This window comes from Thunnus albacares, chromosome 21, assembly GCF_914725855.1.
Source record: "Thunnus albacares chromosome 21, fThuAlb1.1, whole genome shotgun sequence".
Lineage (NCBI taxonomy): Eukaryota > Metazoa > Chordata > Actinopteri > Scombriformes > Scombridae > Thunnus > Thunnus albacares.
In genome coordinates, this window is record NC_058126.1 from 13,058,830 (window position 1) to 13,085,795 (window position 26,966).

Genomic DNA, 26,966 nt, shown 5'->3' on the forward strand with positions numbered 1-26,966 from the left:
TTGTCATAACTCACAACATGAGGATTTAATCACAGTTTGATAAGAAATACAATAGCTACATTTTTCATGAGCACCATTTAAAAGTAATTAAATTTGATATCCATGAGAAAATCCACTTCATTAGTATGGTGCAATTTAAACAACAGCCAGACTTAATCAGGTTAATGAGTCACCTTTTTTTGTTTGTAACAATTTCTGCCCAGCAAGACGGCCTCTACTTTAAAACTCCATAGAGAAAAAGCAACAGTTGCAAGAATCACAACAAATAGTTTTTTTGTTTTTTTGATGCTTTCTTTATTAATTCTTTAGAAACACCAAATATTTGCCTATTACTTTACTGTAAAGGAATATTGCAGTGTAGATTGATTTCAAAGCCAAGTATTTTGATAAGAGGTGCTGAGCAGTTGAGACAGATGATGTCTCACTCTTTAAAAAGTGTGAGGGGGTCGTCTTTGGTTTTGTGCTGCTGTACACGAACGTCTGCAGGAAAAGAGAGGAAAACAGGACATCAAGATAAATACATTTCTCTTGATCTCTTGTTGCTGTCAAAATCAATTCATTAAATTTACAAACATCTGACGCTTTCTTTTAAAGAAATAATATCACATTATTAATTAGCTTGATGATGTAGTTCATTCCATTCACAAGCTGACTCCTGTATTTTACAGCTACGAATTCTTTGAACTTCTTCCCTGTTTTCACTTCTACTTCAGGCTTCACCTGTTTATAAAGGAAATAACCACAAATGTAGTCTGTGGAGATGTGAAGAAGGTAGTTTGATAACTCATCTAATCACAGAGCTTCTGAGTTTCCTCAGTGGCATCTATTGTCTTAGTGAATCCTCCAGTGATCGGCATGCTGAGGTTTGTTCAAGTTATCAAAGACGTCAGCTGTCTGGATGTTGTGGATGTTTCTGTTCTTACAATTTAGATTTTGATCACTTTGAATGGGTAAACAAGACCAAAAATTCAGTTTGTTTAAATGATAAATGCATATACTATTAAGGTCGGGCATCCAAATTCTCCATAACACCATGATCTCTGAACATTTCCTCCTTCTCAAGTTTGGTGAGCTGCCAAACCAAACTGAACTAAACATCCACAGCATGCCTATTGTTGAGTAACATGCTCCTAAGTAACAATTTAAAAAATAGTTTTCATTTACCCCTCAACAAAATTATTTCTTCAAAGCCTGTAGATCATTTTGACCACTTTGAAATAAACCAAAACAAGATTGCATGCAGTGAAATCTGTTTTTAACACTAGAACAATTGCAACAAATGTAACTTTTTGATTTTTTCTTTTTCTTTTTTTAATATTCCATCACAAAATAAGTTATTCATGCTCCCCCCAACAATGAATGTCCTCATCTGTTGACACACACAAACCTGCATATACATTACTCTAAAAGAATACAGTAGTCTGTCGACTGCAGGCTGTTCACCACGCAGACCACTCTGACCTCTTCTCCACCTCACTCATATTCCATTGTGGTTATTGTGCTGCATTAACATCACTGTAAAACATCACTGTGTGGTTCTTGAATGAGAAACATTGTACAAAAAGTGTCTCTTTTTTTTTTAAAGATAATGAAATGTTTTCAAGTGAAGCTTGTTGTCTATGATTTCATTTCATTTTAGATTTAATGTCAGCAATGTCTTGAAACAAGATTTCAGTCAGTGTCAGTCCCCTTCCTCGTTTTAGATCTGATGTATTGTATGATCTTAAGTATTTGTGAAATCTTTGTCCCCTCCAGAGCACCTGTCAGAAGTAACTGACAATAAGAAAATGTTTCCTGGTTTGTCATAACTCACAACAGGAGGATTTGATTACAGTTTCATTAAAAATAAAATACATTTTATATGAACACCATTTAAAAATAATTCAATTTGATGTCCATGAGAAAATCCAGTTCATTTGTGTTATATGGTGCAATTTAAACAACAGCCAGACTTAATCAGGTTAACGAGTCACCTTTTTTTATTTGTAACAATTTCTGCCCAGCAAGACGGCCTCTACTTTAAAACTCCATAGAGAAAAAGCAACAGTTGCAAGAATCACAACAAATCCTTTTCGTGTTTTTGATGCTTTCTTTATTCATTCTTTAAAAACACCAAAATGACTTTACTGCAGTGTAGATTGATTTCAGAACCAAGTATTTTGATAAGAGTTACTGAGCAGTTGAAACAGGTGATGTGATCACTTTAAAAAAGGCACGAGGGGGTCGTCTTTGGTGTGGTTCTCCTGTACACCGTTCAGTTCAACTGTTCCATCAAGTGCTTCAAAGACACTCAGATGAATGTACTGGACTCCTCCTACATGAACCTATACTTTTCTCACTCATCATTAGCATGCGAACAGTCCGAGCATGCTAGCAACATGATCATATCTTAATTAGTATTCTATGTCAATATTACATTCATGAAAATAGGTTAATATTGCCATAAAATGATTAGGCCTCTAGATTCAAAATGTTATTTTAAAACTTAAGAGTGTAAACTGGCCAGAATGAACAGTGGCATTAGCTAAAGTTAGCCTATGAATGCTATAATGTGTACACTATGTTATGCATACATGCTATGTACCCTACATACATGTTGTGTAAAAGAAAAGCATGAATACATTTTTCTATTTATTTATAAATTGTTTATTTAGGAGGGTATCTGACTGAGGTCCAGGAGAAAGAGCAGCCAGGAAACGAGGGAGAGAGAGTTCAAGAAATAGAGAAAGATCAATAAATAAATGATAAGGGCATTTTAAAAGCCTTGATGAAAGTTGCTGTGCATTACTTCAAGGTATTTGTCCTTATCTTTTTTCAGTGTTGACTGAAGTGTAATTGATCAGTTTTAATTAAAATTAATGTGGTTTACAATTGTTTATTTACATATGCCCATATTCTGCATTAGTCTATGGGGAAAATGTTTGTGCCAAAAAGGTGTATCTCACTCTTTTGCCATTTTTAAAATGTTTAATAAATATTTTTAAACTTAAACTATAGCAGTATTCCTTTTATAGTAATGCTCAATCTGATAACACAAAAAGATCAAATATTGTGTACAGTATGTGGCAAAGGTAGCTGATTCAAGTTTAATCAAAATTTGTTTTGGCTCTCCTGTAAAATCTGATGTAAGGCACTTACGCCCCTTTGGCTCCAATGTATATAGCCAATGTTATTGAAGTCCAGATTAAATTAAGTTGTGTGGGCAATTTAGAGTTTCCAATTGATCTGTATATCTCTGGAATGTGGGAGGAAACCGGAGCACCCGGTTAAAACCCACGTCAACACGGGGAGAACATGTAAACTCTACACAGAAAGGGCTAAGGCCGCAAATCGAACCCTCAACCTTCTTCCTGTGAGGCCATACTGAGCTACTGTGCTGCCCTAACTCTTAAAAAGGATGTGTTCTTTTACCCGCAGCGGCACAGTGCTCATTTTAATTGTAAATTGTTATGTGTTTTGTGTAAAACTGAAATCAATCAATCAATTTATCAATCAATTTTTATCTATATAGCGCCATATCACAACAAAAGTCATCTCAAGGCACTTTTCACATAGAGCAGGTCAAGACCGTACTCTTTAATTTACAGAGACCCAACAATTCCCCCATGAGCAAGCACTTGGCGACAGCGGTAAGGAAAAACTCCCCTTTAACGGGTAGAAACCTTAAGCAGACCCCGGCTCTTGGTGGGCGGCCATCTGCTTTGACCGGTTGGGTTGAGAGAGAGAAAGAGAGAGGGAAAGGGGGAGGGGGGACAGAAGAACAACAATCATAACAACAACAAGTATAAGTATCAATAGCCAGGGAAGGATGCCATCAGGACTGTGAAGGACCGCGAAGGCTCGGCCCAGAACCCGGGGTTCCTGTGAGATGAGAAAGCACAAAAAACTCCGGGGAAGAAGCAAAGTTATTGACATGCATTGATGTTACATGAATGCATACAGATGGAGAGGAGGAGGAGGAGAGAGGAGCTCAGTGCATCATGGGAGACAGCAGCAGTCTAGGCCTATAGCAGCATAACTAAGGGCTGATCCAAGGCGAGCCTGGTCGGCCCTAACTATAAGTTTTATCAAAAAGGAAAGTTTTAAGCCTACTCTTAAACATAGAGAGGGTGTCTGCACCCCGGACCGAATCTGGTAGATGGTTCCATAGAAAAGCAGCCTGATAGCTGAAGGCTCTGCCTCCCATTCTACTTTTAAAGACTGTAGGGACCACCAGTAGGCCTGCATTCTGGGAGCGCAGTGTTCTAGTGGGATAATACGGTATTATGAGCTCTTCAAGATATGATGGTACCTGAGATTAAGGGCTTTGTAAGTTAGGAAATCCTGTTAATCGTGCTGATTGAACACACTTGTGTGTCCTAGTCGTCCTGTGATCCACCACTGATGCAGGAGGTGAACGGCTTCCTCAGAACCTTGGCCAAGGAGGAGAACATCCTGGTGACGGCCGGACGCTTCTTCTTCTTTGGAGGCGGCGTTTGTGTTGATCCATTCTCCAGTTGGATGACTTCACAGGCTGGATTGACTCTTGCGGTGTTTCTCCGGAAAAACCTCCTCACTTTCCTCACAAAGGTGCTGATTCTTCCTGTGGACTTCTGTCCAGAGAAATTCTCTATCCGTGATACATCCACTGCCGGTCTGGGAGAAGCTTTTATGATATCAAAACTGCAGGCTGAACCCTCAGATGAAGAGCAGATTGATTCTGCATCCTCAGCTTTGAACTCCTCAACACTGGTGACTTCGTCTGGACCGGAAAACTCAGGCAGGACTGAACTCTCAGAAGAAGAGCAGATTGAGTCTGCATCCTCAGCGTCAAACTCCTCAACACTGGTGACTTCGTCGGGACCGGAAAACTCAGGGAGGACTGAACTCTCAGAGGAAGAGGAGATTGATTCTGCATCCTCAGCGTCAAACTCCTCAATGTCGTCGATTGAGTCTGCACCGGAATATAGATTGGGGTCATCATCTGGGGATCCTTCTTCAAGTCGTTTCCTTCTCCAAAGGCACCATCGCAGGATCTGGACCATATGATAGACCATATCGTCCACAAGAGATTTGTTGTAGATGTTAGACTCAACAGCCTTGTGTAATTCTGGGAAAGCAGTCGATGAAAAAATTTCAGCCAGTGAGAGGTTCACCCTCCTCGTCACCTCTGCTGAGACCAACACCAGCAGTTTATCTGTGTTGTGGGATCTCTTTGGTTCAACTCCCATCCCCGCTCCAACAGACCAATGCAGGCATGTCCCAATGTGGACTTTTGTTATTTTCTCATGCACCATGTAATGAAACCAGTGGGACTCTGACTCACGAATGCTGTTCCTTAAAAAGAGAAACAGTCACACATTAGTCAACTGACCTGTCCTGGGCAGTGCTATTCAAACATTTCCTTCTTTTATGACATTTTTTCATTACTCAGGGGCCTTTATTTGAACAAAACACATAAACTCTTTAGACTAGGATGTGGTGGAAAATGTTTTAAAATGCAGTATTGATCATTAACTGTATTTTTGTGGATCCTAATAATCCCAGAGTTACAAAAAGCTACATACAATATGGATGTTGGAGAAGAAGGTGTGGGTGAATAACAGAGTTTGGAAGTTTTTGACTTACATTATGATCGAAGTGTTGCTGGACCCTGTCTGATGCATCCTGAACCGGACCCGAGCAAACATCTCTTTATGCACTATGTGGGTGATCTTGTCCACTATATCAAGACACAGGCCCGAGAGCAACCTGATGGTATCGGTGTCAGTGTGGTCAGTTGCCAAAAACTCCCACTGCCTGGAGGAAAAGAGTAGGAATGGTTAAGCAAAACAAACATTTCACCAGTGTATACACAGTATATAGTCATGATTTCTGCTGCTTCATGATTTAATGTAACTGAAATGTAACTTTTGACTTACTCCTCTGTTATTTTGTGGAGACTTGATTTTATAATTGGTTTGATGGCCGTTTGTATCGACTCCACAGGGCTGGTGACTTTTTCAGGACTGGAAACATCAGATATCTCAGAACAGATTGATTCTGCATCCTCAGCATTGAGCTCCTCACTGTCAGTGGCTTCGTCTACACTTGAAAACTCAGAGAACTCACTGTCCTGGGATGTTTCTTCAAAACGTTTTTCTCTCCAAATGTACCCATGCATGATCTGGGCTGTATGGTACACCATGTCATCCAGGAGAGACTGGCAGGAGATGTCAGACCCACCAGACTGGGGCAATGGTGGGAAAGAGGGTGCGTAAAAGAAGTCAGTAATAGAGTGGTTCACCCTCCTCGTCACCTCCCCTGCGACCAACTCCAGCAGTTTATTGGCGTTGTGGGAACTCTCCTCCTTAACTCCCATCCCCTCTGCAAGAGAGACATTCAGGGTATCTCGAATGCAGCACTGCATGGCTTCCTCTGACACGAGATAATCACTCAAATCCATCTCTGACGCATCAATCCTGCTCCTTAAAAAGAGTTACAGTCACACATTAGTCAACTGCTTTGTCCTGGGCAGTGCTATTCAAACATATCTCTCTTTTATGACCTTTTTTTATAACTCAGGGCCTTTATGTGAACAAAACACATAAACTCTGTAGAACAGGATGTGGTGGGTTTTTAAAAGGCAATATTGATCATTAACTGTATTTTTGTGGATCCTAATAATCCTAGAGGTACAAAATGCTACATACAATATGGATGTTGGAGAAGAAGGTACAAGTGAATAACAGAGTTTGGAAGCTTTAGACTTACATTGTAGTCGAAGTGTTGCTGGACCCTAAGCTCTGCATACTGTTATAGACCTGAGGTAACACGTTGTCCATTATCATGCAGGTGATCGCCTTCACTACATCCTGGCACAGGTCCGAGAGCAAGCTGATGATATCCGTGCCAGTGTGGGCAGTTGCCAACATCTTCCACTGCCTTGAGGAAAAGAGTAGGAATGGTTAAGCTAAGCAAAACAAACATTTCACCAGTGTATACACATTATATAGTCATAATTTCTGCTGCTTGATGACTTAACGTAACTGAAATGTAACTTTTGACTTACTCTTCTGTTAGTTTGTGAAGATATGATGTAGTCACTGGGTCAATGGCCTTGAATAGGGAAAATCGTGCTGTGATGCGGTGACGCTCTCCATCAAATTCATATGATGAAATCTGACAGGAAAAGAAACAGGTTTTAACAACCAGGCATCTTTTACACAACAAAAACAGTTCTCATTAGGGTACTGTAAAACATCTATGTGTTCAAAATGTGACAACACTATTAACAGTGTGGTAATTGGTGCACAATTCACAAACCATCTCTTAATGAAATGTGCAAGCTGTCTGCATTCAGAGTGAGCAGATATAGATCTGTGACTCTGTGTGATTAATGTGTTGTAAAATGTTGCATAACAATTAACTGTCAGATATTAAAAATAATAAAAATTTGGAAGTATGTAGCACAGTGCGATGAATAACAAGGTATTTTTCTCACACACATTGATTTTAATTGCATAAACTTTTATCATCTCTACACTAACTGATCTGAACTGAACTGAACTGAACAACATCTCCAAAATGAGGCCATTTCTTTCCTATTGTAAAGTCTTTACACTGGTTACCTGTTAGTTTTCCATTTTTAATACATTTTGTCAATCACTTGTAAAGCACTATGAATTGTTTTTTATTTGTTTGAAAGGTGTTATATAAATAAAGTTCGATTGATTAATTGAATCTATGTCTGCATAAAGATCAATTCATTTCTAATTTATTTTAAATAGAATCATAGCTGACAAAAGTATTTTCTAATCTAAGTAGGCTGGAGTATTTCATCAAAATGGAACGGAAAAGGATGAAATGGGCTCACTGGTCAATCACAACCGAACCTGATTTTCTTACCTGTGCGTTCTCCATAACGGCTGATAGTTTCTTTATTGATTTCTCAGTAGTTTCCACGATGAAGGTCTGTGTACAAATGATCACTGAGGTTATCTTGAGTTGATAAAGTGACTAGAACTGAAATGTCATAAAGGACCAAACGTCACAAAGCCACTCGCATGACGTCAAAGCGCTCTATCCACGTGTAGAACGCAGGAGCAGCGCCGCCGCTACGTACACGCGCTTCACGCGCTGTGCGTAACACACGTAACTCAGCGTAACAGACAAGTGCTGATGTGTGCGCGGATTCCGTGACAATTGGACAGGGTTTCAAAAACGTTTTGATTAATATCTATGGAGTAAACAGACACTTTTCTATCTAGACACGGTGATAGAGGCACAGATAAGAATTGTTCTATTTTTTATAGATACACTGTAAGCGATTTTTACTAGTATGACGAAGTTATGATCCGCCCTACTCTGCCTCTGACTGGCTTACCCTGATATTCGTACCCTCTTACAGAGTATAGGCGTAACCGCTACTACTACATTTTCTTTTAATGGTTTTAGCCCTGTTTGCGCTAGCGGTAATCAGCATTAGCATTATCACTGTGAACCATAAATTGTTGATGCACCGTTCTGATCTATATAGCAGCTAACGCTATCACCAGCTCCACCCTCTCATCCAAATATGGTAACTTCTGGCTCCAAAACTCAAACATGGCAACGGTCAAATCCAAGATGGCTTGTGCTCTGCAGCTGGACCGCAACAGGCATGAACGGACTTTTACTGTTTTATTTCCCCGTTTTCAGATGACTTGAAGTTATGTGTGTAACCCAAAACAACCATATACAACTTCGAATGAAACTTCACAAAACACTGTTACTTGATATACACACTCAACACTATGACACCAAATGGATTTAAACGCACAATATGTAATTTCAGCCACTAGGGGTCTCTCAATCAAAACAACAACAAAATAGGGAGTGTGATGACGGTGTGAAGTAGCAAGGGATCATGGGAGTTGTTGTCTTCAGTGTTAAACAACCTGCTTCTCCGGGGTAGGATTACTCTAGTGTTCATTCTTCAGGATGTTTTTACCGGAAGCAGAATTATCCGCAGAGGTGTCCTCCTCTCCAAAACAAACGCACCTGGTGATTACAGGGAAAAACGCTGAATAAAGCAGTTTCGCCTAAAAAAAATCAGCGTTTCTCCAACTATGTTCGGCGAGCAATGGACGTCTGGTAGGGGCTGTTATCTGAGCTGCTGCCAACATTTGCACTGTTTATTTCTCATATAACTTAAGATCCAGACGTCCGATGACTAAAATCATTCATCCGGCTAAAAGATATAGTAAAAAACGACCAAAATTTATCATGAAAATGTGGCTTAAAACGGAATAAAAGTCCATTCATAACAGTTTCTGTCGAACAACCACAATGCCGATGTATTACTTACTCTTTGGTAGATGCAATTGTAGCGGACAAACTCAACGCAGACGCATGCATCTTGTGCACTATACTCTTTGGTAGAGGGTTATGACTATGGCTCACATCACATATTTCTGATGTGATGTGAGCCAAATAAACAAGTGAAATGTTAGTATTTTATCCTCCTTGATTAGAAATTTGACATGTGCTACCTTTTCCATATTTTTGGAACATGCCTACTGGATTTTGGGTTTAGCACTCTGCTGAGACTCCCATTGTTGAAGCTCAACCTCCTTCTCCAATTCAGTATAAACTTGTTCTATACAAATCTGTAATCTCTTAGCTCTCAGTAGCTATATTAATTTTTTCTCCACTTCAATCCTATGGCCTGTAAATGGCAAGCTGTGTTGTCAACGCAGAAAAAAATCAACTTACAACATGTATTCTTTGGAACGTAGCCAAAATACTATTCACGAACAAAATCAAAACTATAGTGGAAATTATTCTTCAATAGTTCATCTTTCAATATGTGTGGTCATTTTGTCTGTATCTCTATCCTATGGTGTGCTGTTGGCATTTGACATTGGCCAAATTTTTTGGTACTAATAGCTGGTTGAAAGTGCAGATATTTTTGTGAAGATATTTGAAGACTGACTGAAAGAAAAACAGTTTGTTGGTTCGATACTAATGTTCTAAGGATGGTAAATGAGTCAATTTCAGTATTTACAATTAAACTATAACTTTAACTGATTTTCAAATTTTAATCACATTTAGACTAGTAGTTTACTGAAAACAGTAAAAACACATTTTAAAACCATTCAGTTTATTGTGAAGAGACATCAGTCATAACATCTTGAATCATCATCTCCTCTTAAACTAAAACTCATCTGAAAAGTAAAGATTAAGAATTATTGCTTATGTAAGGATAGAATATAGGCCTATCCAGAATGAATTAACCTATGCAGTATCACTGATATTTAAATGAGTATTGATTATCTGAATTACGGCGCTGATTCATCAGGTGAGGTCAAAATTGGGGAAGAAAATAGTTAAAAAGTCAAAAGAGAGAAAATCTCCATTGAAACACAGTCAAATGAGCTTAAAGGGAACATCAGTGAATTTAAGATTGAAAGACACGATATTTGATTCTCTGCACATGACATTAAAAAAACAACTATATGAAATAAATCTATATATGGTGCACTAACATAGCATGAAAAGTATAAATTGATCATGCAGAAAAGTAATTAGCTGTAGTCATTTATATCCACCCCAGACAGTGTGTTTTTTTGGTAGCGTCCCCTTTAAGCCCACCAGGTAAAAATGTTAATTAAAAAATAAACAAAGATAAACATACACATTTATTATCTATTTAACAGTATAATAATATAAACTGCATACAAAAATGTAAACTACACATGCTTATGTCATTGCAATGAACCACACTATGCAGCTATTGTATTGATGCAGCATGTGGTCTGTTTGCCAACATGCTAAAACTCATATTTTGATTTCAAAAGAAAAAATATTTCTAATTCAAGTAATATACTAACATATGTCTTACTCAGAACACTAATCAAGTAAATTTTGATAACAAATGAGTATTTACTAAACACGGGAGTAAAAGTATGCCAAACATTTTATCTTCTGAGGGTACCAAAATCATCACAAGTTTTTTGATACTTCTTCTGGGATCAGCAGGCACATGTCACACGTGCTTTGATAACTTAATATTGACAAATCTGATTGATTTACAATAAAAAGTGTCAAGTCAGAAGTTGCAAGTGGGCTTATATGGTACATGGGCTTAATAGGGACGTTTATCCTACATTAGCTGGGTGTTGTTCATAACATAATTGTGTAGCTATTAAACAGGGTTTTGTAAATGTTTTTCGCTTTTATTTTAGACCTGGTCTTTGTGCTCAGGACCACAGGACAACATAAAGGAGTACCTGCAGTTTAAGGTATCTGACAATATCTGTCACTCAGTAACTTACTATGAGTAACATCATTCATTAAAATGGTTGTAGTGCTTACAGTATTAGATCATTTTGTCAGAACACTGCTTAGCCTACATATTCAGACCTGCCAACTTGTACACATTTTGCGTTGCATGTACACATTTTGACATCAAAGTACGCTGGTACGATTTGTCATTCTAAACTACGCAAAATCTGGTGGCGCCTGTGAGTTCAATTAATAAATGTATGGTTCAGTTGTGCATGTGCAGTACTCAAGTCCAACAGCAAGAGGCAGCAGCTTGTAGCTTGCCGAAAAGCAACAGAAGAAGAAGAGTTCCACCAGTCATAGCACCGGATTCATTCCTCTAGCCTTCACCCAAATATCAGCAGGGGTATGGTCCATACATCCATGATATGGTCATACTTGACAAATGCGTAATGACATTAAAAGAGACTGCAAAGCGAAAGCAACATGTCACTGATTTTAACCCTTGCGATCCCCCCTCTCACTCCAGCTGGTTATTCCCTTAAGTGAGGACGCCACTTTTAACTCCTTAGTAAACGTGAACGTACTTGGGTGGATGTGGAAAGTTGAAATTGTGAATTGAGTTAAGTTAACGCAGACCTTCCAACTTTGGGAAAATATTTAACGTTAATAACGTTAGCCTAACGTTACGTAATTTGCAAGCTAGCTTGCAGGTGTGTGTAAAAGGTAGAATGGGCCTGTGGCCTGCTAGGTGTGTATGTGTTGGCACTGTACACTATAACTTTGCCTACTACAGGAAAATTTCAAGGAAACACCCCCTACTGCAAATTAAGTAGAATATGTAAGGAGGGATGTGATGACTTCTACAGTTTCAACAGTCATGTTCATATTCAGCCTGTATTGTCATTAGGTCATCATACCATTAAGTTACAGCCTTCCTATGATGAGAACTGTTGTATTAACCAGCTCTAAAATATTGATTTAATCGTAGCCACAAAATAGTCTGTTTAGGCTGGTTTGGGTTTTACAGCTACATTATCATCTTTTCAAATTAGCTAAAAATCATATTTTCAAAAATCAAATTGGCTTAAAGTTTGATTATTGTGGAGGTGTTAATATAAATATAGAAATGCAGCAGTAGTGGTAGGTTAGTGTGTAGCCTGAGTGAAATTGTGTTCCTTGGTGAACGGTGTTTAGGCAGGTGAAAGACAAATGGACAAACAGCCATAAATGACCAACTAACAGTATCTGCAGATATTTCTGCAAACAATCTGTTATTGGTAGCAAGAATTTTCATATCAGTGCATCCCTCACATTTTTGTCAGTTTTTTGTCTATGCCGGGATATGGCAGAGGAGATCACCCACATAGTGCTGGGCAACATGTTACCTCAGGTCTGTTACATGATGCACGGCTTAGGATCTAGCAAGACTTCGACCACAGTGTAAGTCAAAAGCTTCCAATAAACTGCTGACGTTGGTCACAGCAGAGGTGACGAGGAGGGTGAACAGCTCAATTACCGAATTTTTGTTGTTGTGTAAAAGATGCCTGGTTGTTAAAACCCGTTTCTTTTCCTGTCAGATTTCATCAGATGAATTTCATGAGGACAGTCCCCGCGTCAAGGCATGATTTTGCCTATCCGAGGCCGTCGACCCAGTGACCAGTTATTTATAAAATAACAAGAGTAAGTCAAAAATTACATTTCGGTAACATTAAGTCATCAATCTGCAGAAATTATGACTCTATACTGTGTATACACTGGTGAAATGTTTGTTTTGCTTAACCATTCCCACTCTTTTCCTCCAGGCAGTGGGAGTTGTTGGCAACTGCCCACACTGACACCAATACCATCAGCTAACGTTAGCTGGGAGGCTAGCAGAGGCTAACTGGCTGTGCTTCCCGCCGGTCATGCTGCAGCTAAAGCTCCACTAGGATGTGGAAAGTTGAAATTGTGAATTGAGTTGAGTTAACGCAGACCTTCCAACTTTAGGAAAATATTTAATGTTAATAATATTAGCCTAACGTTACGTAATTTGCAAGCTAGCTTGCTTGTTCACCAGGCATTTAAGGTGGCAATGTAACGTTAGGACATATTGTCCATATGTCGCAGATAACGCTCCGTTAGCCTCCTAGCTAGCCCTGAATCTCCGTTTGGATCCAACCGGAGCACCGAGCCCCGGTTTGTTATTCAGGTCAGTGGAGAAGTGGGAAGTTGGAAGAAGCAGCAGGTCTGTCAGGCAGCTGAGTGAAGTGGAGCCTGCGGAGGAAGCACCGGTTAGCCCCGGTTTCATTACAGGCAGATTCACTCACTACAGTGGGTGAGGAAATAAAACCAATGACTCAATAAGTACAAACACTTAATTTATTCCTGTGGAGCCGACATGCAAACTGTTTTGGTTTAGTAAATTTCAGCTGTCAGTTAGCCAGGTTAGTCTGTGGACAGACTCTCAAGCCTGTCAGAGGCGTTTAGGGAGGAGCGAAAGAGAACCGCTGTAAATTAAAGGGGTTCGCTTGATTTGCAACACAAGACAAAACGAGAACATCATTACAAAATGACAATAATAAACAATAATCATTTTATCTCAGTGATCTTGTTTTCATAATCGTTGGAAGGCAAAATTATAATCAATATAAAGTTCGATTAATCGCACAGCCCTAGTATATATTGTTAATTACTTTTTATCTGGTTCAGTAGTGTTTAGTGATTTTCATGTGTGATCCATATATGCTAATTTGATGTTATTAGGGCAATCTATTAAGTTTCTTCCAATATTCCTAATAAGGCAGTAAGGAGGATTTTTTCTGAAATCTTAGATGATTGACAGATTTTGATAATCAGTTAATAAATTCAGTCATTTTACAAGCCAATATGCCGGTTTAGGTTTCTTAAATGTGAGCATTTGCTGTTTGTCTATTTTTATACCACTCTAAAATAATATCTTTGAGTTTTTAAGCTGTTGGTTGGACAAAATATTATATCTGAAGATGTCACTATGTTGATAAAATGATCTGCAGTTTTATTAGTAGCCTAAGAGACAAATATCATAAAATCCAGACAAGTAAAACTGAAACTATCTGTGTGGCCTGATCAAGCGGCAACCTCCAGAGCTGAAAAGCGAAGCCAATGTGAAAGTGCCAAAAACCTGCATTCTATCTAATGGCCATCAAGGGGCGACTCCAGTGGTTGCAAAAAGAAGTCTGATTGTATGGAAGTCTATAAGAAAATGACCCTACTTCTCACTTGATTTATTACCTCAGTAAACTGTTTCCTAATGAGTTTATGGTCTCAATTGCTAGTTTCAAGTCTTCTCCAATACAGCATGGTGCTCATTTTATAATTTTAGAGTAAAATAGATGATAAAGCAGGGTATGCTTTAGGGCATGGCTACGTTGTGATTGACAAGTTGCCACCATGGTGACAATGTTGCTTACATAACGTAACCATTGCGTATAGGCATAGCTGCTGCCATTTCACAGTGTGTTTTCAGTTCACTAAAGTTAATTGTAACATTGTGGTCGCCTAAAAAAAAGTCTTGTTCAGCGTTTGGTTGTAATAAAAGACACATCAATGAGTTGGATGATCAGTTTTTCTGGTGAGTACATTTTGTTTTAATGGTTTTAGGCCTGTTTTTCCCTAGTGAAAATTAGCATTAGCATTATCACTGTTAACCATGGCTTGTAAATGCATCATGCTAACGAAGCTAGCAGCTAGTGCTATGGTAAGCTCCACCCTCTCGTCCAAATATGGTCACTTCTGGCCCCAAAAATCAAACATGGCAACGGCCAAATCCAAGATGGCGATGGTCAAAATCGCTACACTCGAGACTTCAGAATGGCAGTTTGCAAACCAATGGGTGACGTCACGGTGACTGCGTCCATATTTTCTGGACAGTTAGGTACGGCAATTCCACTTGGACAAATCACATGTCACCATCAAGGAGCAATGGAGGGCTAACAAACTGATGCAGGGCAGGTGTGGAGGGAATAGCAGGCTGGGAACACAGGAGGAAAAACACAGGGCAAACTGAAAACCAAAAGCCCACCATGCACATGAATGAACACTGTAGTCACACTGAGCAGGAATAACAAACACGCTTCAATATGACATTGACAACCTTAGGGTCTTTAAAGAACTCAGACAGCCATTGCCGTTGTCATGAACATGAAACAATAAGTTTGACAAGTGGCCTGCATGTAACAACAAAAATAGGACTGAAAGACAACTGTTGCTCTTAGTTTCATTTCACTTTTGCACTTAGATTCTACGAGGGTCAGTGTGTAGTGAGCAACAGTCCTCAGTCACATTTCCTTAAGAAAACAGGAAAAGTCTGAAGGTATCTGGTGGATTTGGGGGATTATGGCAACCAAGGAACACAGAGTTTGGGATTGTTTGTCAGACAAAATAAGAAATTTTATGACCTCACCTTGTTCTGTAGGATACTGATGTTTTTTTTACTGTTGTTGACTAAATGATTAATTGATTAATCAAGAAAATAATCAGCAGATTAATCCAAATGAGAATAGTCATCTGGAACGTAATCTTTTATCATCAGGGATTTCTTTAACAACTGGTTTTCCCTGTTTCGCTATGGATCAGTGAGCAATGAGATTAACAACAGTCAATAGATGAAGCTTTTACACATTTTTTTCAAACATCATAATCATATTTATCTTGATGAAGAGGTTCTGCTCTGAATTCTTCATATTGGTTTTTTCCTCCACTGAGGCTCTCACTTTTATGAAAATACAGCAAATCCAGAATGGAAATGGAGGTTAACAGTTTCGTCTGCCAAGGTTGTAAAGAAGGGAGGTAGACTGAAGCTCATCTGATCACAAATCATTTTTGTCTCAGTAGCGTCCTTTGTCTCACTGAAAGCTTCAGGCATGTTAGACATTGTGATAAGATACAGTGAAGTTAATGATGAAGTCAACTGTCTCAGTAAAAATGTTCATTTTTAACTGTTTACTGAATATATACAAAGCACAGTCAGACCATAAACAGAGTTTTTATTATTCTTTTTCAATTTCTAAATATCTTCATGTATTGTGTATTTGTTAACACGTTAGAAATCAGAATCTGAGTTTCCTCTGTGGCATCCTTGAACACACTGATCCAAATCAAACCAGTTCAACTTCCAGTCATTTGGATCAGGTAATCCAAATCTAAAATATTAAAATGTCCATTCAACTTTTGCAAAACTTGAAACATTTCGTAGGTTTGTTCTAATACCAAACTAGTTGCATAAATTTTTCCTCTTTCTTAAGTGTGGTGACATTTTCTAAACTCAAATGGGTTCAGGGAGGATGAAAGTTTGGTCTTGATCAAAAACTTTGTTTCTCTCAGCAGCAACACTTGTATCAGCATTAACATAATTCTGACAAAACTCATACTCCACCCAGTGTTCAGAGGTCTGAGTATATAAATACGGCCCCTCAATAACATCTGAGGATGTAGAATGGCTGCATTAAAAGAGCCAAAACTGTGAGAGCCTGTCAGTCATCAAACAGCTCTAGGAGAGGATCAATTCAATTCCTCTTTCGAACACTAGAGGGAACAAAACACCACAAAACTGTGATAATTGAGCCACTTCAGAAACTTGAGACAGACATTGAGATTAATTTAACACAACAAAAATGATTAAGATTTACAATAAAAGCATTTATCACCATAAACACAAGTGCAACACAATAGTGTAAGAGAAAGATATATCAAACAAAGAGCAAAACACCAGTTAAAGAAAGTGAGAAAATATAAATAAGTAATAAGTTTTTTTAGAAATGTGAATTTATTGTGAGAGGTAAAGTCTCTTTTCATTTTAAGCTCAGGGATCATCTGATTAGCAGAACTGAGAGATTTTAAGTTACTATTTGCTCAAAACAATTCAGAAATATACTCAGAGAGCCTGACAGGTAAACTTTTATTATCCACTGGCAGCTAATGAAGAGAGGTCAACACTGGACTCATGTGCTCCCTGCACTCTGTCTTTGTCTGAAAGTTTAAAACATTTGGCAATAATAAAAGTCTGAAATTGAAATATAATTTGAGACCAGGAGATTTACTGATTGTTCTTTCAAAAGCAGTTGAAATATTGACAGACATATTTGAAATAGTCCCCAAATGCCCCATTATCTGTGGGTATTCTTTTTATTACAGCTGTTTTGTGATTGTTACAACATTTTTAGACATTTTTAGACCAAACAACTAATCAATTAATGGAGAAAATAATCAACGGATTAAATCTATAATGAAAATAATCGTTAGTTGCAGCCCAAGGTGACAGAAATCTTAGACATGGGTGTCTCAAAACAAATAAAACAAACTATCTGACCAACTGTGTCTGCATGACTGAATACCACTTGTAACCAGAGAGAATATACAGTATGTTTTTATTGTTTTATTTATATTTTTTTGTAATTTGAGTGAGTAGGGTTATTATTATAGACTAATAATGCAGCTTTTGTCTTTGTTTCGTCCACTTAAAGCTTATGCAATCAAAGCTGAATGTTGTCAATGTCAATGATAGAAGTCTGAAGGTACGCTCACTATTATCACTATTATCATTTACCCAGTGTCTTATAATCCCACATTAATGATGTATCTCTCTCTTATATGTTACTTATTCCTTTTTTCTTTTCTCTGTTTAGGTTTTCAGTGAAAGGTGCAGAATCCACTACATGCCCCCGAAGGTGAAGTGAGGCTCTGCGTGACGAGAGGAGCCGCTTCACTCGATGGTTGAATCCAGACTGGAGCTGAAACTGTGACCTGCTGCTGCGTGCCGACTGCAGGCTGTTCACCACGCAGACCACTCTGACCTCTTCTCCACCTCACTCATATTCCATTGTGGTTATTGTGCTGCATTAACATCACTGTAAAACATCACTGTGTGGTTCTTTAATGAGAAACATTGTACAAAAAGAGTCTTTTTTTTAAAGATAATGAAATGTTTTCAAGTGAAGCTTGTTGTCTGTGATTTCATTTCATTTGAGATTTAATGTCAGCAATGTTTTGAAACTGGATTTCAGTCAGTGTCAGCCCCCTTCCTCGTTTTAGATCTGATGTATTGTATGATCTTAAGTATTTGTGAAATCTTTGTCCCCTCCAGAGCACCTGTCAGAAGTAACTGACAATAAGAAAATGTTTCCTGGTTTGTCATAACTCACAACAGGAGGATTTGATTACAGTTTCATTAAAAATAAAATACATTTTATATGAACACCATTTAAAAATAATTCAATTTGATGTCCATGAGAAAATCCAGTTCATTTGTGTTATATGGTGCAATTTAAACAACAGCCAGACTTAATCAGGTTAACGAGTCACCTTTTTTTATTTGTAACAATTTCTGCCCAGCAAGACGGCCTCTACTTTAAAACTCCATAGAAAAAAAGCAACAGTTGCAAGAATCACAACAAATCCTTTTTGTGTTTTTGATGCTTTCTTTATTCATTCTTTAGAAACACCAAAATGACTTTACTGCAGTGTAGATTGATTTCAGAACCAAGTATTTTGATAAGAGTTACTGAGCAGTTGAAACAGGTGATGTGATCACTTTAAAAAGGTATGAGGGGGTCGTCTTTGGTGTGGTTCTCCTGTACACCTTTCAGTTCAACTGCTCCTCCATTACATGGAAGTGCTTCAGAGACACTCAGATGAATGTACTGGACTCCTCCTACATGAACCTGCAGGAAAGAGAGGAAAACAGGACATCTAGATGAATATATTTCTCTTGATTTCTTGTTGCGATGTCACAATGAATTCAGTCCATAATCAAGTTTGAAGTTTGTTTATTGTTACATGTCATTACACAAGTATAAGAGTAAGTAGTCTTAGGTTTCAGCTCCTCGACTATGTAGTGAGGAAAAAAATAAATATTTAAAATAAATCACATTATTCATTACCTTGATGAGGAAGTTTGTTCCAGCCACAATCTGCTCCCTGTATGTTACAGCTACGTATTCTTTGAACTTCTTCCCTGTTTTCTTTTCTACTTCGGGCTTCACCTGTTTATAGAGGAAATAACCACAAATGTAGAAAGTGATGAACACCAGAGTATCTGTGGAGATGTGAAGAAGGTAGTTTGATAACTCACCTGATCACAGAGCTTCTGAGTTTCCTTAGTGGCATCTTTTGTCTCACTGAATTTTCCAGGGACAGACATGATGAGGTTTGTTGAAGTTAACAAAGACGTCAGCTGTCTGATTTTAAGAGTCTCAATGAAGGTGCTCAGTTTCAACTTTTCACATATATTTATACTGTGTAACTACACCTGGAAGGTGACTCCACTTCATGTTGGGTGGAGCTACATCTCATGACTGTAGTTATAGTTTTGTTGCTCTGTTGTGAATTCCTCCCCAAATTCCAGTTTACATTGTGGGGTTTTACAAAAAGTGAATGTTTCTGTTCTTACAATTTAGATTTTGATCAGTTTGAATGGGTAAACAAGACCTAAAATTCAGTTTGTTTAAATGATAAATGCGTATATCATTAAGGTCGGGCATCCAAATTCTCCATAACACCATGATCTCTGAACATTTCCTCCTTCTCAAGTTTAGTGAGCTGCCAAACCAAACTGAACGGAACATCCACAGCATGACTATTGTTGAGTAACATGCTTCTAATCAACAATATAAAAAATAGTTTTCATTTTCCCCTCAATAAAGTTATTTCTTCAAAGCCTATAGATCATTTTGACCACTTTGAAATAAAGCAAAACAAGATTGCATGCAGTGAAATCTGTTTTTGAACACTAGAACAATTGCAACAAACGTAATGTTTTGATGTTTTTATGTTTCACTGCAATGCCGTTAAAACTCACTTTTAAACTACATTTAGGCTAATTTTAAAATCTTAAAGTCTGCAGCTGCACCACAATCCTGCTCACTCAGAAATATCAATATATAATCTCTAATATTACTTAAAAAATATCACAGGGATGTTCAATCAGTGCGACCAATTATGTCATGAGTTACATAAAGAATTAATCATTGGTTTTATATGTCTCAATCTTCATATAGACTTTTTAAAAATGAAACTGAGATTACACATTATGTGCAATAATTTCATTTCAGTGCAGGAAGTGCTCTAACAACCTGACAGGTGTGCACATATCAGTGTTATAAAAAAAAAGAACTCACACTCAAAAAGGACATGTATAGATTTTATTCTGAGCTGAGGGTGAATAGACGCTGTGTAATATTTGAATGAGAGCACTGCTGTTCAAGGAAAGTGTAAAGTTGTCAAAGACAGTCTTTAAGTAACACACTAATGGACTGAATGAATGAGGAAATTAAACAGCGTGTCTCACTACCTGACAATAAGAAAATGTTTCCTGGTTTGTCATAACTCACAACATGAGGATTTAATCACAGTTTGATAAGAAATACAATAGCTACATTTTTCATGAGCACCATTTAAAAGTAATTAAATTTGATATCCATGAGAAAATCCACTTCATTGGTATGGTGCAATTTAAACAACAGCCAGACTTAATCAGGTTAACGAGTCACCTTTTTTTGTTTGTAACAATTTCTGCCCAGCAAGACGGCCTCTACTTTAAAACTCCATAGAGAAAAAGCAACAGTTGCAAGAATCACAACAAATAGTTTTTTTGTTTTTTTGATGCTTTCTTTATTAATTCTTTAGAAACACCAAATATTTGCCTATTACTTTACTGTAAAGGAATATTGCAGTGTAGATTGATTTCAAAGCCAAGTATTTTGATAAGAGGTGCTGAGCAGTTGAGACAGATGATGTCTCACTCTTTAAAAAGTGTGAGGGGGTCGTCTTCGGTTTTGTGCTGCTGTACACGAACGTCTGCAGGAAAAGAGAGGAAAACAGGACATCAAGATAAATACATTTCTCTTGATCTCTTGTTGCTGTGCATGACGGGATGTCAAAATCAATTCAGTCAATTTACAAACATCTGACGCTTTCTTTTAAAGAAATAATATCACATTATTAATTAGCTTGATGATGTAGTTCATTCCATTCACAAGCTGACTCCTGTATTTTACAGCTACGAATTCTTTGCACTTCTTCCCTGTTTTCACTTCTACTTCAGGCTTCACCTGTTTATAAAGGAAATAACCACAAATGTAGTCTGTGGAGATATGAGGAAGGTAGTTTGATAACTCATCTAATCACAGAGCTTCTGAGTTTCCTCAGTGGCATCTATTGTCTTAGTGAATCCTCCAGTGATCGGCATGCTGAGGTTTGTTCAAGTTATCAAAGACGTCAGCTGTCTGGATGTTGTGGATGTTTCTGTTCTTATAATTTAGATTTTGATCACTTTGAATGGGTAAACAAGACCTAAAATTCAGTTTGTTTACATGATAAATGCGTATACTATTAAGGTCGGGCATCCAAATTCTCACCATGATCTCTGAACATTTCCTCCTTCTCAAGTTTGGTGAGCTGCCTAACCAAACTGAACTAAACATCCACAGCATGCCTATTGTTGAGTAACATGCTCCTAAGTAACAATATAAAAAAGTAGTTGTCATTTTCCCCTCAACAAAATTATTTCTTCAAAGCCTATAGATCATTTTGACCACTTTGAAATAAAGCAAAACAAGATTGCATGCAGTGAAATCTGTTTTTGAACACTAGAACAATTACAACAAATGTAACTTTTTGATTTTTTTTGATTTTTTTTTTAAATATTCCATCACAAAATAAGTTATTCATGCTCCCCCCAACAATGAATGTCCTCATCTGTTGACACACACAAACCTGCATATACATTACTCTAAAAGAATATTGTAGTAATTCCAAGGTAAAGGAGCAGATTTTTTTGATAAGAGACAGCAGATCTTTAGTGAAGAGAACATAATGTCAGAAAGTTGACTTCAGTTAGTGTCAGTTTACTTCCTCGTCTACTTAGCATCTGTACAGTTCCCACTTATTTTTAATCTCATAGGTATGCATGACAACATTTTTCCTCCTCAAGGTAATATGTCAGAAGTAAATGACAATAAGAAACTGTTTCATGGTTTGTTTAGTTAGAACTCACAATTTAAGGATGTTTTTGAATTGCTAATTTAATCTCCATTTTAATTGAATTGAGATTTGATCACAGTTTAGTGAGGCCTAAACATCAAAGATTACTTAAATTGGATGTCAAATTGTTAAGGTCTGTGTTAAATCAAATCAACCCCAAACCCCTTCCTAATCACTCTGCATCAATCTGTAAAAACGTTTGTGCATGAATGCAAACAACAGGCATCCTCTACTGCTCACCCATGGAAGATGCGAAAAACAACAGCTGATCTTGTCTTAAGGAAGTATGACAGTGCGCTAGGACCAAACTCAGAAAAACTCACAATTGTAAAGAGAGCTTGATAACAATTGTAACAATGGAAACAGAAAACAGTAGACTTTTCTACATCTATGGTACAGTGAGAGGATCCTCACATTTGCAGAGACAGTTAGGCGTGCCCGCTCATTTACATAAAGCGCCTCGTAGAAATATTTCAGTTTTGATGTCTGAAATTCTGTAAGAAAATAGTATTTGTTTTGTGCAAAAAATGCACAAAAATGTTACACACAATGTTTCGCAACATTGATTTTTTTATAACAATGAGGAAAACCTACTGCTGCATTTAAGAATTACAACACATCAGAAATCCCTTGCAAAGTTGTGCAACAGGTCAATAAAAGGCAGTCTCCATTTTAATCCAGTGTTGGTAGAAACATTAATGCATGGTTATGCAGACTGTGAACATTTATCCTTGAAAAACAGAACAGCCTGAAATTAAGCAGGGAAAAGAGTTAATAAGTTAACAACAAAGTTTTATTCAGCATAGTCCATTAATTCAGTATTTAACAGACTTGAATAAAGTGGTGGAATCTTACTGTGTGTTAGGCTATACATTACATTTTAAATATATTTATTCAGCTTTAATCTGATTGGGACAAAACAGAGCAGTGGCATCTCCACTTATGGTAGGTCCACCAATTCATCCTCCCACTGTCTCTATCTATCCAGTAAAGACTTCATTGGATCTTCTCATCCCAGCCATCTCCTGCCTTCCAAAGGTCTTGGATGAGGATTTTAGCTCGTGTTGAGTATGGCATGAGATATTCCAGTGGGTCATATTGTGATGCCTTCACTTTGTAGACGTTTCTCAGTGTTGGCTGGGAGTACTCCAAGGGTGATGTCTGTAGCCAAGATGGTCCATGAAGCAGTTCCAACTGAGACATAAAGCTGGCTCTTCTGGGTCTTGGCCATGCTGGGAAAGCCACAGTTCTGTGCTGGCTGCTCTGGCTTCCATAAAGAGGTGCTCTACAACTAATGAAACATTGCTAGCCCACTGCCTTATCTCAAAACCTCCTGCAGATAGCAACTCACACATTTGGTCAATGAGGTTCCCAGCTTTGTTGGCATATGTGGTGCTGTGCAAACAATTGTTGACAAAGGAGGCTCTCTCAATAGTGTCTAGTATGGCTTCATTGCCCTGGCTATGTCCTTTACATGTGTATGTGATGCAACACCACTTATGGCCAGTGTGTGTTCCTGGAAGCAGATGAGTTGGCTGTTGAGAGTCTGTCCGTTGTATTGGTACGAGCATTTGAAGACAAGCCTAGCTTTGCCATTGTGATTGACTGCATGATGTGGTAGATAGATACAATGACTCACTAGAGGACTCCACAGTCTCAGGGGACAGTTATTTGATATACCCTGCCATCTCCAGTTTCTGCACTTCTTGACAGTAGGTCTCCGCCTGCTTCATATCTTTGGCTATCCAACACTCTGTACTCCGTAGCTAAGGGAGCGGCACTGTCTTGGGTGCCTGGAGGATGGGGTTATCTTTGCAATTGAGGAGAGGTGTTGCATATCTTTTCACACCATCCACATCTAGCATGTACTTTTCAACCCATTTTCAAACTCATCACGATAGCTGGCCGGTAGTTTGTTCAGTAGCCTATCGACATGAGAACCACATTGCAGTTCACCCTCTAAACACCGGAGGATGCATACGAAGGCATGTACTGAGGGGGCAAATTTGTCAAGGCTTCTGGGTCCCTCACTCTTATTGGTGGAGAGTTCAAGATGGCACTGGTAAAATAAGGTAGGGCAGGCTTTGGGATTCCATATGGGGTAGCAGCTCCAAATGTTAGCGCCTGGCTAACTGTCAACTTTTGACACTGTTCCTCTGCTAGACTGTCCTCCATAAAGTTCAATCCAAAGAAACTTTAATGATCACTCGTTGAGTGAATACATGTCATGGATAAGCACAAGGCATTGGTTTGGGATGTGTGTGTGTGTGTGTGTGTGTGTGTGTGTGTGTGTGTGTGTGTGTGGTTCTAAAGAAAACAAAAGAAATAAAATACAGTATTAGTCTTCAATAACATGTATAGGCTTGAATAGTGTAATGAAATATACTGGTTTTAAGCATTCTAGTTTATACATGAAAGAAATTAGTGTTACCTGTGTTACTATCACTGGAAATACACTGCAACTCAATTGCTGGCCGGAATGAACAATTCTGTGGTCAACAGACCCCTCTTGTGGCCAAATAATGTAACTGCAGTGCTGAAAACAGCCACATGGCTGAACACTGCCAATGAATGTAAGGACGTGCTGATGTATATAATTATCAAAGCATAACAAAAAACACTGCCAATATTATTGGCATATTCCAAAAGTATGACATTCATAACATAAAAACACGATGCAAGTAAGCTATATTAGCAAAAAAAATATTGCACCGTGTTCACATATTCTGAACAATGTACGAGGAAAGTTATGCATTAAAAACATAAAGCACTCAAAAGAACAATTTCAGGACTAATAGTAAATTGGGTAATATTAATACTAACAATATTTGGTGGTCTGATATTAGCAAAAAGCTGAATGTTGAAGGATTGCTTATCACTATCATCATTTACCCACAGTGTCTTATAATCCCACATTAATGATGTTTCTCTCTCTTATATGTTACTTATTCCTGTTTTCTTTTCTCTGTTTAGGTTTTCAGTGAAAGGTGCAGAATCCACTACACGCCCCCGAAGGTGAAATGAAGCTCTGCGTGACGAGAGGAGCCGCTTCACTCGATGGTTGAATCCAGACTGGAGCTGAAACTGTGACCTGCTGCTGCGTGCCGACTGCAGGCTGTTCACCACGCAGACCACTCTGACCTCTTCTCCACCTCACTCATATTCCATTGTGGTTATTGTGCTGCATTAACATCACTGTAAAACATCACTGTGTGGTTCTTGAATGAGAAACATTGTACAAAAAGAGTCTTTTTTTTTTTAAAGATAATGAAATGTTTTCAAGTGAAGCTTGTTGTCTGTGATTTCATTTCATTTGAGATTTAATGTCAGCAATGTTTTGAAACAAGATTTCAGTCAGTGTCAGTCCCCTTCCTCGTTTTAGATCTGATGTATGATCTTAAGTATTTGTGAAATCTTAGTCCCCTCCAGAGCACCTGTCAGAAGTAACTGACAATAAGAAAACGTTTCCTGGTTTGTCATCACTCACAACAGGAGGATTTGATTACAGTTTCATTAAAGAGAAAATACATTTTTCATGAACACCATTTAAAAATAATTAAATTTGATGATTTTGATGGATGAGAAAATCCAGTTCATTTGTATGGTGCAATTTAAACAACAGCAAATCTTAATCAGGTTAATGAGTCACCTTATTTTAGTTGTAACAATTTCTGCCCAGCAAGACGGCCTCTACTTTAAAACTCCATAGAGAAAAAGCAACAGTTGCAAGAATCACAACAAATCCTCTTTGTGTTTTTGATGCTTTCTTTATTCATTCTTTAGAAACACCAAATATTTGCCTATTACTTTACTGTAAAGGAATTTTGCAGTGTAGATTGATTTCAGAACCAAGTATTTTGATAAGAGTTGCTGAGCATTGAAACAGACGATGTGATCAGTTTAAAAAAGGCACGAGGTGGTCGTCTTTGGTGCAGTTGTCCAATGCACCCTTCAGTTCAACTGCTCCTCCATCACATGGAAGTGCTTCAAAGACACTCAGATGAATGTACTGGACTCCTCCTACATAAACCTGCAGGAGAGAGAGGAAAACAGGACATCTAGATGAATATATTTCTCTTGATTTCTTGTTTCGATGTCACAATGAATTCAGTCCATAATCAAGTTTGAAGTTTGTTTATTGTTACATGTCATTACACAAGTATAAGAGTAAAAATCTTAGGTTTCTGCTCCTCAATAATGCAGAAAAGGCTGAAAAAAGGAAATATTTAAAATATATCACATTATTCATTACCTTGATGAGGAAGTTTCTTCCAGCCACAATCTGATCACTGTAATTCACAGCTACAAATTCTTTGAACTTCTTCCCTGTTTTCACTTCTGCTTGGGGCTTCACCTGTTTATAAAGGAAATAACCACAAATGCAGAAAGAGATGAACACCAGAGTGTCTGTGGAGATGTGAAGAAGGTAGTTTGATAACTCACCTGATCACAGAGCTTCTGAGTTTCCTTAGTGGCATCTTTTGTCTCACTGAATCCTCCAGGGACAGACATGATGAGGTTTGAAGTTATCACTGAGATCAGCTGGCCTGGTTTATGTTTGTCAGTACAGATGCGCAGGTTCAACTGTTTATATAGTGGTACATCTGACAGGGTCACAGCTTGGACAGTGGGTTTTTTTTAGGTGGAGCTACAGTACATGTGTAATCACAGCCCCCATATGACTGTTATTGTTGCTCAACCTTTATGAATCCCCTGTGGGAAAATTTGAACTATTCCTTTGA

At 38.0% G+C, this 26,966-nt stretch overlaps 2 protein-coding genes and 2 long non-coding RNA genes across 9 annotated transcripts; 2 read left to right on the forward strand and 2 right to left on the reverse strand.

Moving 5' to 3' along the window:
- Positions 1-1,961: 1,961 nt before the first annotated feature.
- Positions 1,962-26,817, reverse strand: LOC122972524 (cystatin-B-like). 3 transcript variants are annotated; one of them, XM_044339700.1, is made up of 3 exons: positions 19,316-19,440; positions 19,125-19,226; positions 1,962-2,324 (listed from the first exon to the last, which is right to left on the reverse strand). In XM_044339700.1, the coding sequence occupies exons 1-3, from the start codon at positions 19,382-19,384 to the stop codon at positions 2,199-2,201; spliced, it is 297 nt and encodes a 98-aa protein (XP_044195635.1). In that variant the 5' UTR covers positions 19,385-19,440; the 3' UTR covers positions 1,962-2,198. The 3 variants fall into 3 exon arrangements, with proteins under 3 accessions (XP_044195635.1, XP_044195634.1, XP_044195633.1); XM_044339699.1 differs by lacking the exon at positions 1,962-2,324 and adding an exon at positions 18,649-18,905; XM_044339698.1 differs by lacking the exons at positions 1,962-2,324; positions 19,125-19,226; positions 19,316-19,440 and adding exons at positions 25,957-26,254; positions 26,477-26,578; positions 26,668-26,817.
- Positions 4,243-9,000, reverse strand: LOC122972493. 2 transcript variants are annotated; one of them, XM_044339650.1, is made up of 8 exons: positions 8,345-9,000; positions 7,867-7,932; positions 7,031-7,140; positions 6,733-6,903; positions 5,901-6,446; positions 5,608-5,778; positions 4,803-5,316; positions 4,243-4,706 (listed from the first exon to the last, which is right to left on the reverse strand). In XM_044339650.1, the coding sequence occupies exons 2-8, from the start codon at positions 7,879-7,881 to the stop codon at positions 4,359-4,361; spliced, it is 1,875 nt and encodes a 624-aa protein (XP_044195585.1). In that variant the 5' UTR covers positions 7,882-7,932; positions 8,345-9,000; the 3' UTR covers positions 4,243-4,358. The 2 variants fall into 2 exon arrangements, with proteins under 2 accessions (XP_044195585.1, XP_044195586.1); XM_044339651.1 differs by having other exon boundaries at positions 5,608-5,730; positions 7,867-9,000.
- On the forward strand, positions 9,009-13,331 carry LOC122972531. Of its 3 annotated transcripts, none has more exons than XR_006399769.1 (4): positions 9,009-9,093; positions 12,552-12,669; positions 12,807-12,909; positions 13,032-13,331. It is a non-coding gene; the product is annotated as an uncharacterized LOC122972531 (long non-coding RNA). The 3 variants fall into 3 exon arrangements; XR_006399768.1 differs by lacking the exon at positions 9,009-9,093 and adding an exon at positions 11,337-11,771; XR_006399767.1 differs by lacking the exon at positions 9,009-9,093 and having other exon boundaries at positions 12,347-12,669.
- LOC122972534 lies at positions 13,343-18,181 on the forward strand. The gene is made up of 2 exons (XR_006399772.1): positions 13,343-13,417; positions 17,871-18,181. It is a non-coding gene; the product is annotated as an uncharacterized LOC122972534 (long non-coding RNA).
- Positions 26,818-26,966: the final 149 nt, after the last annotated feature.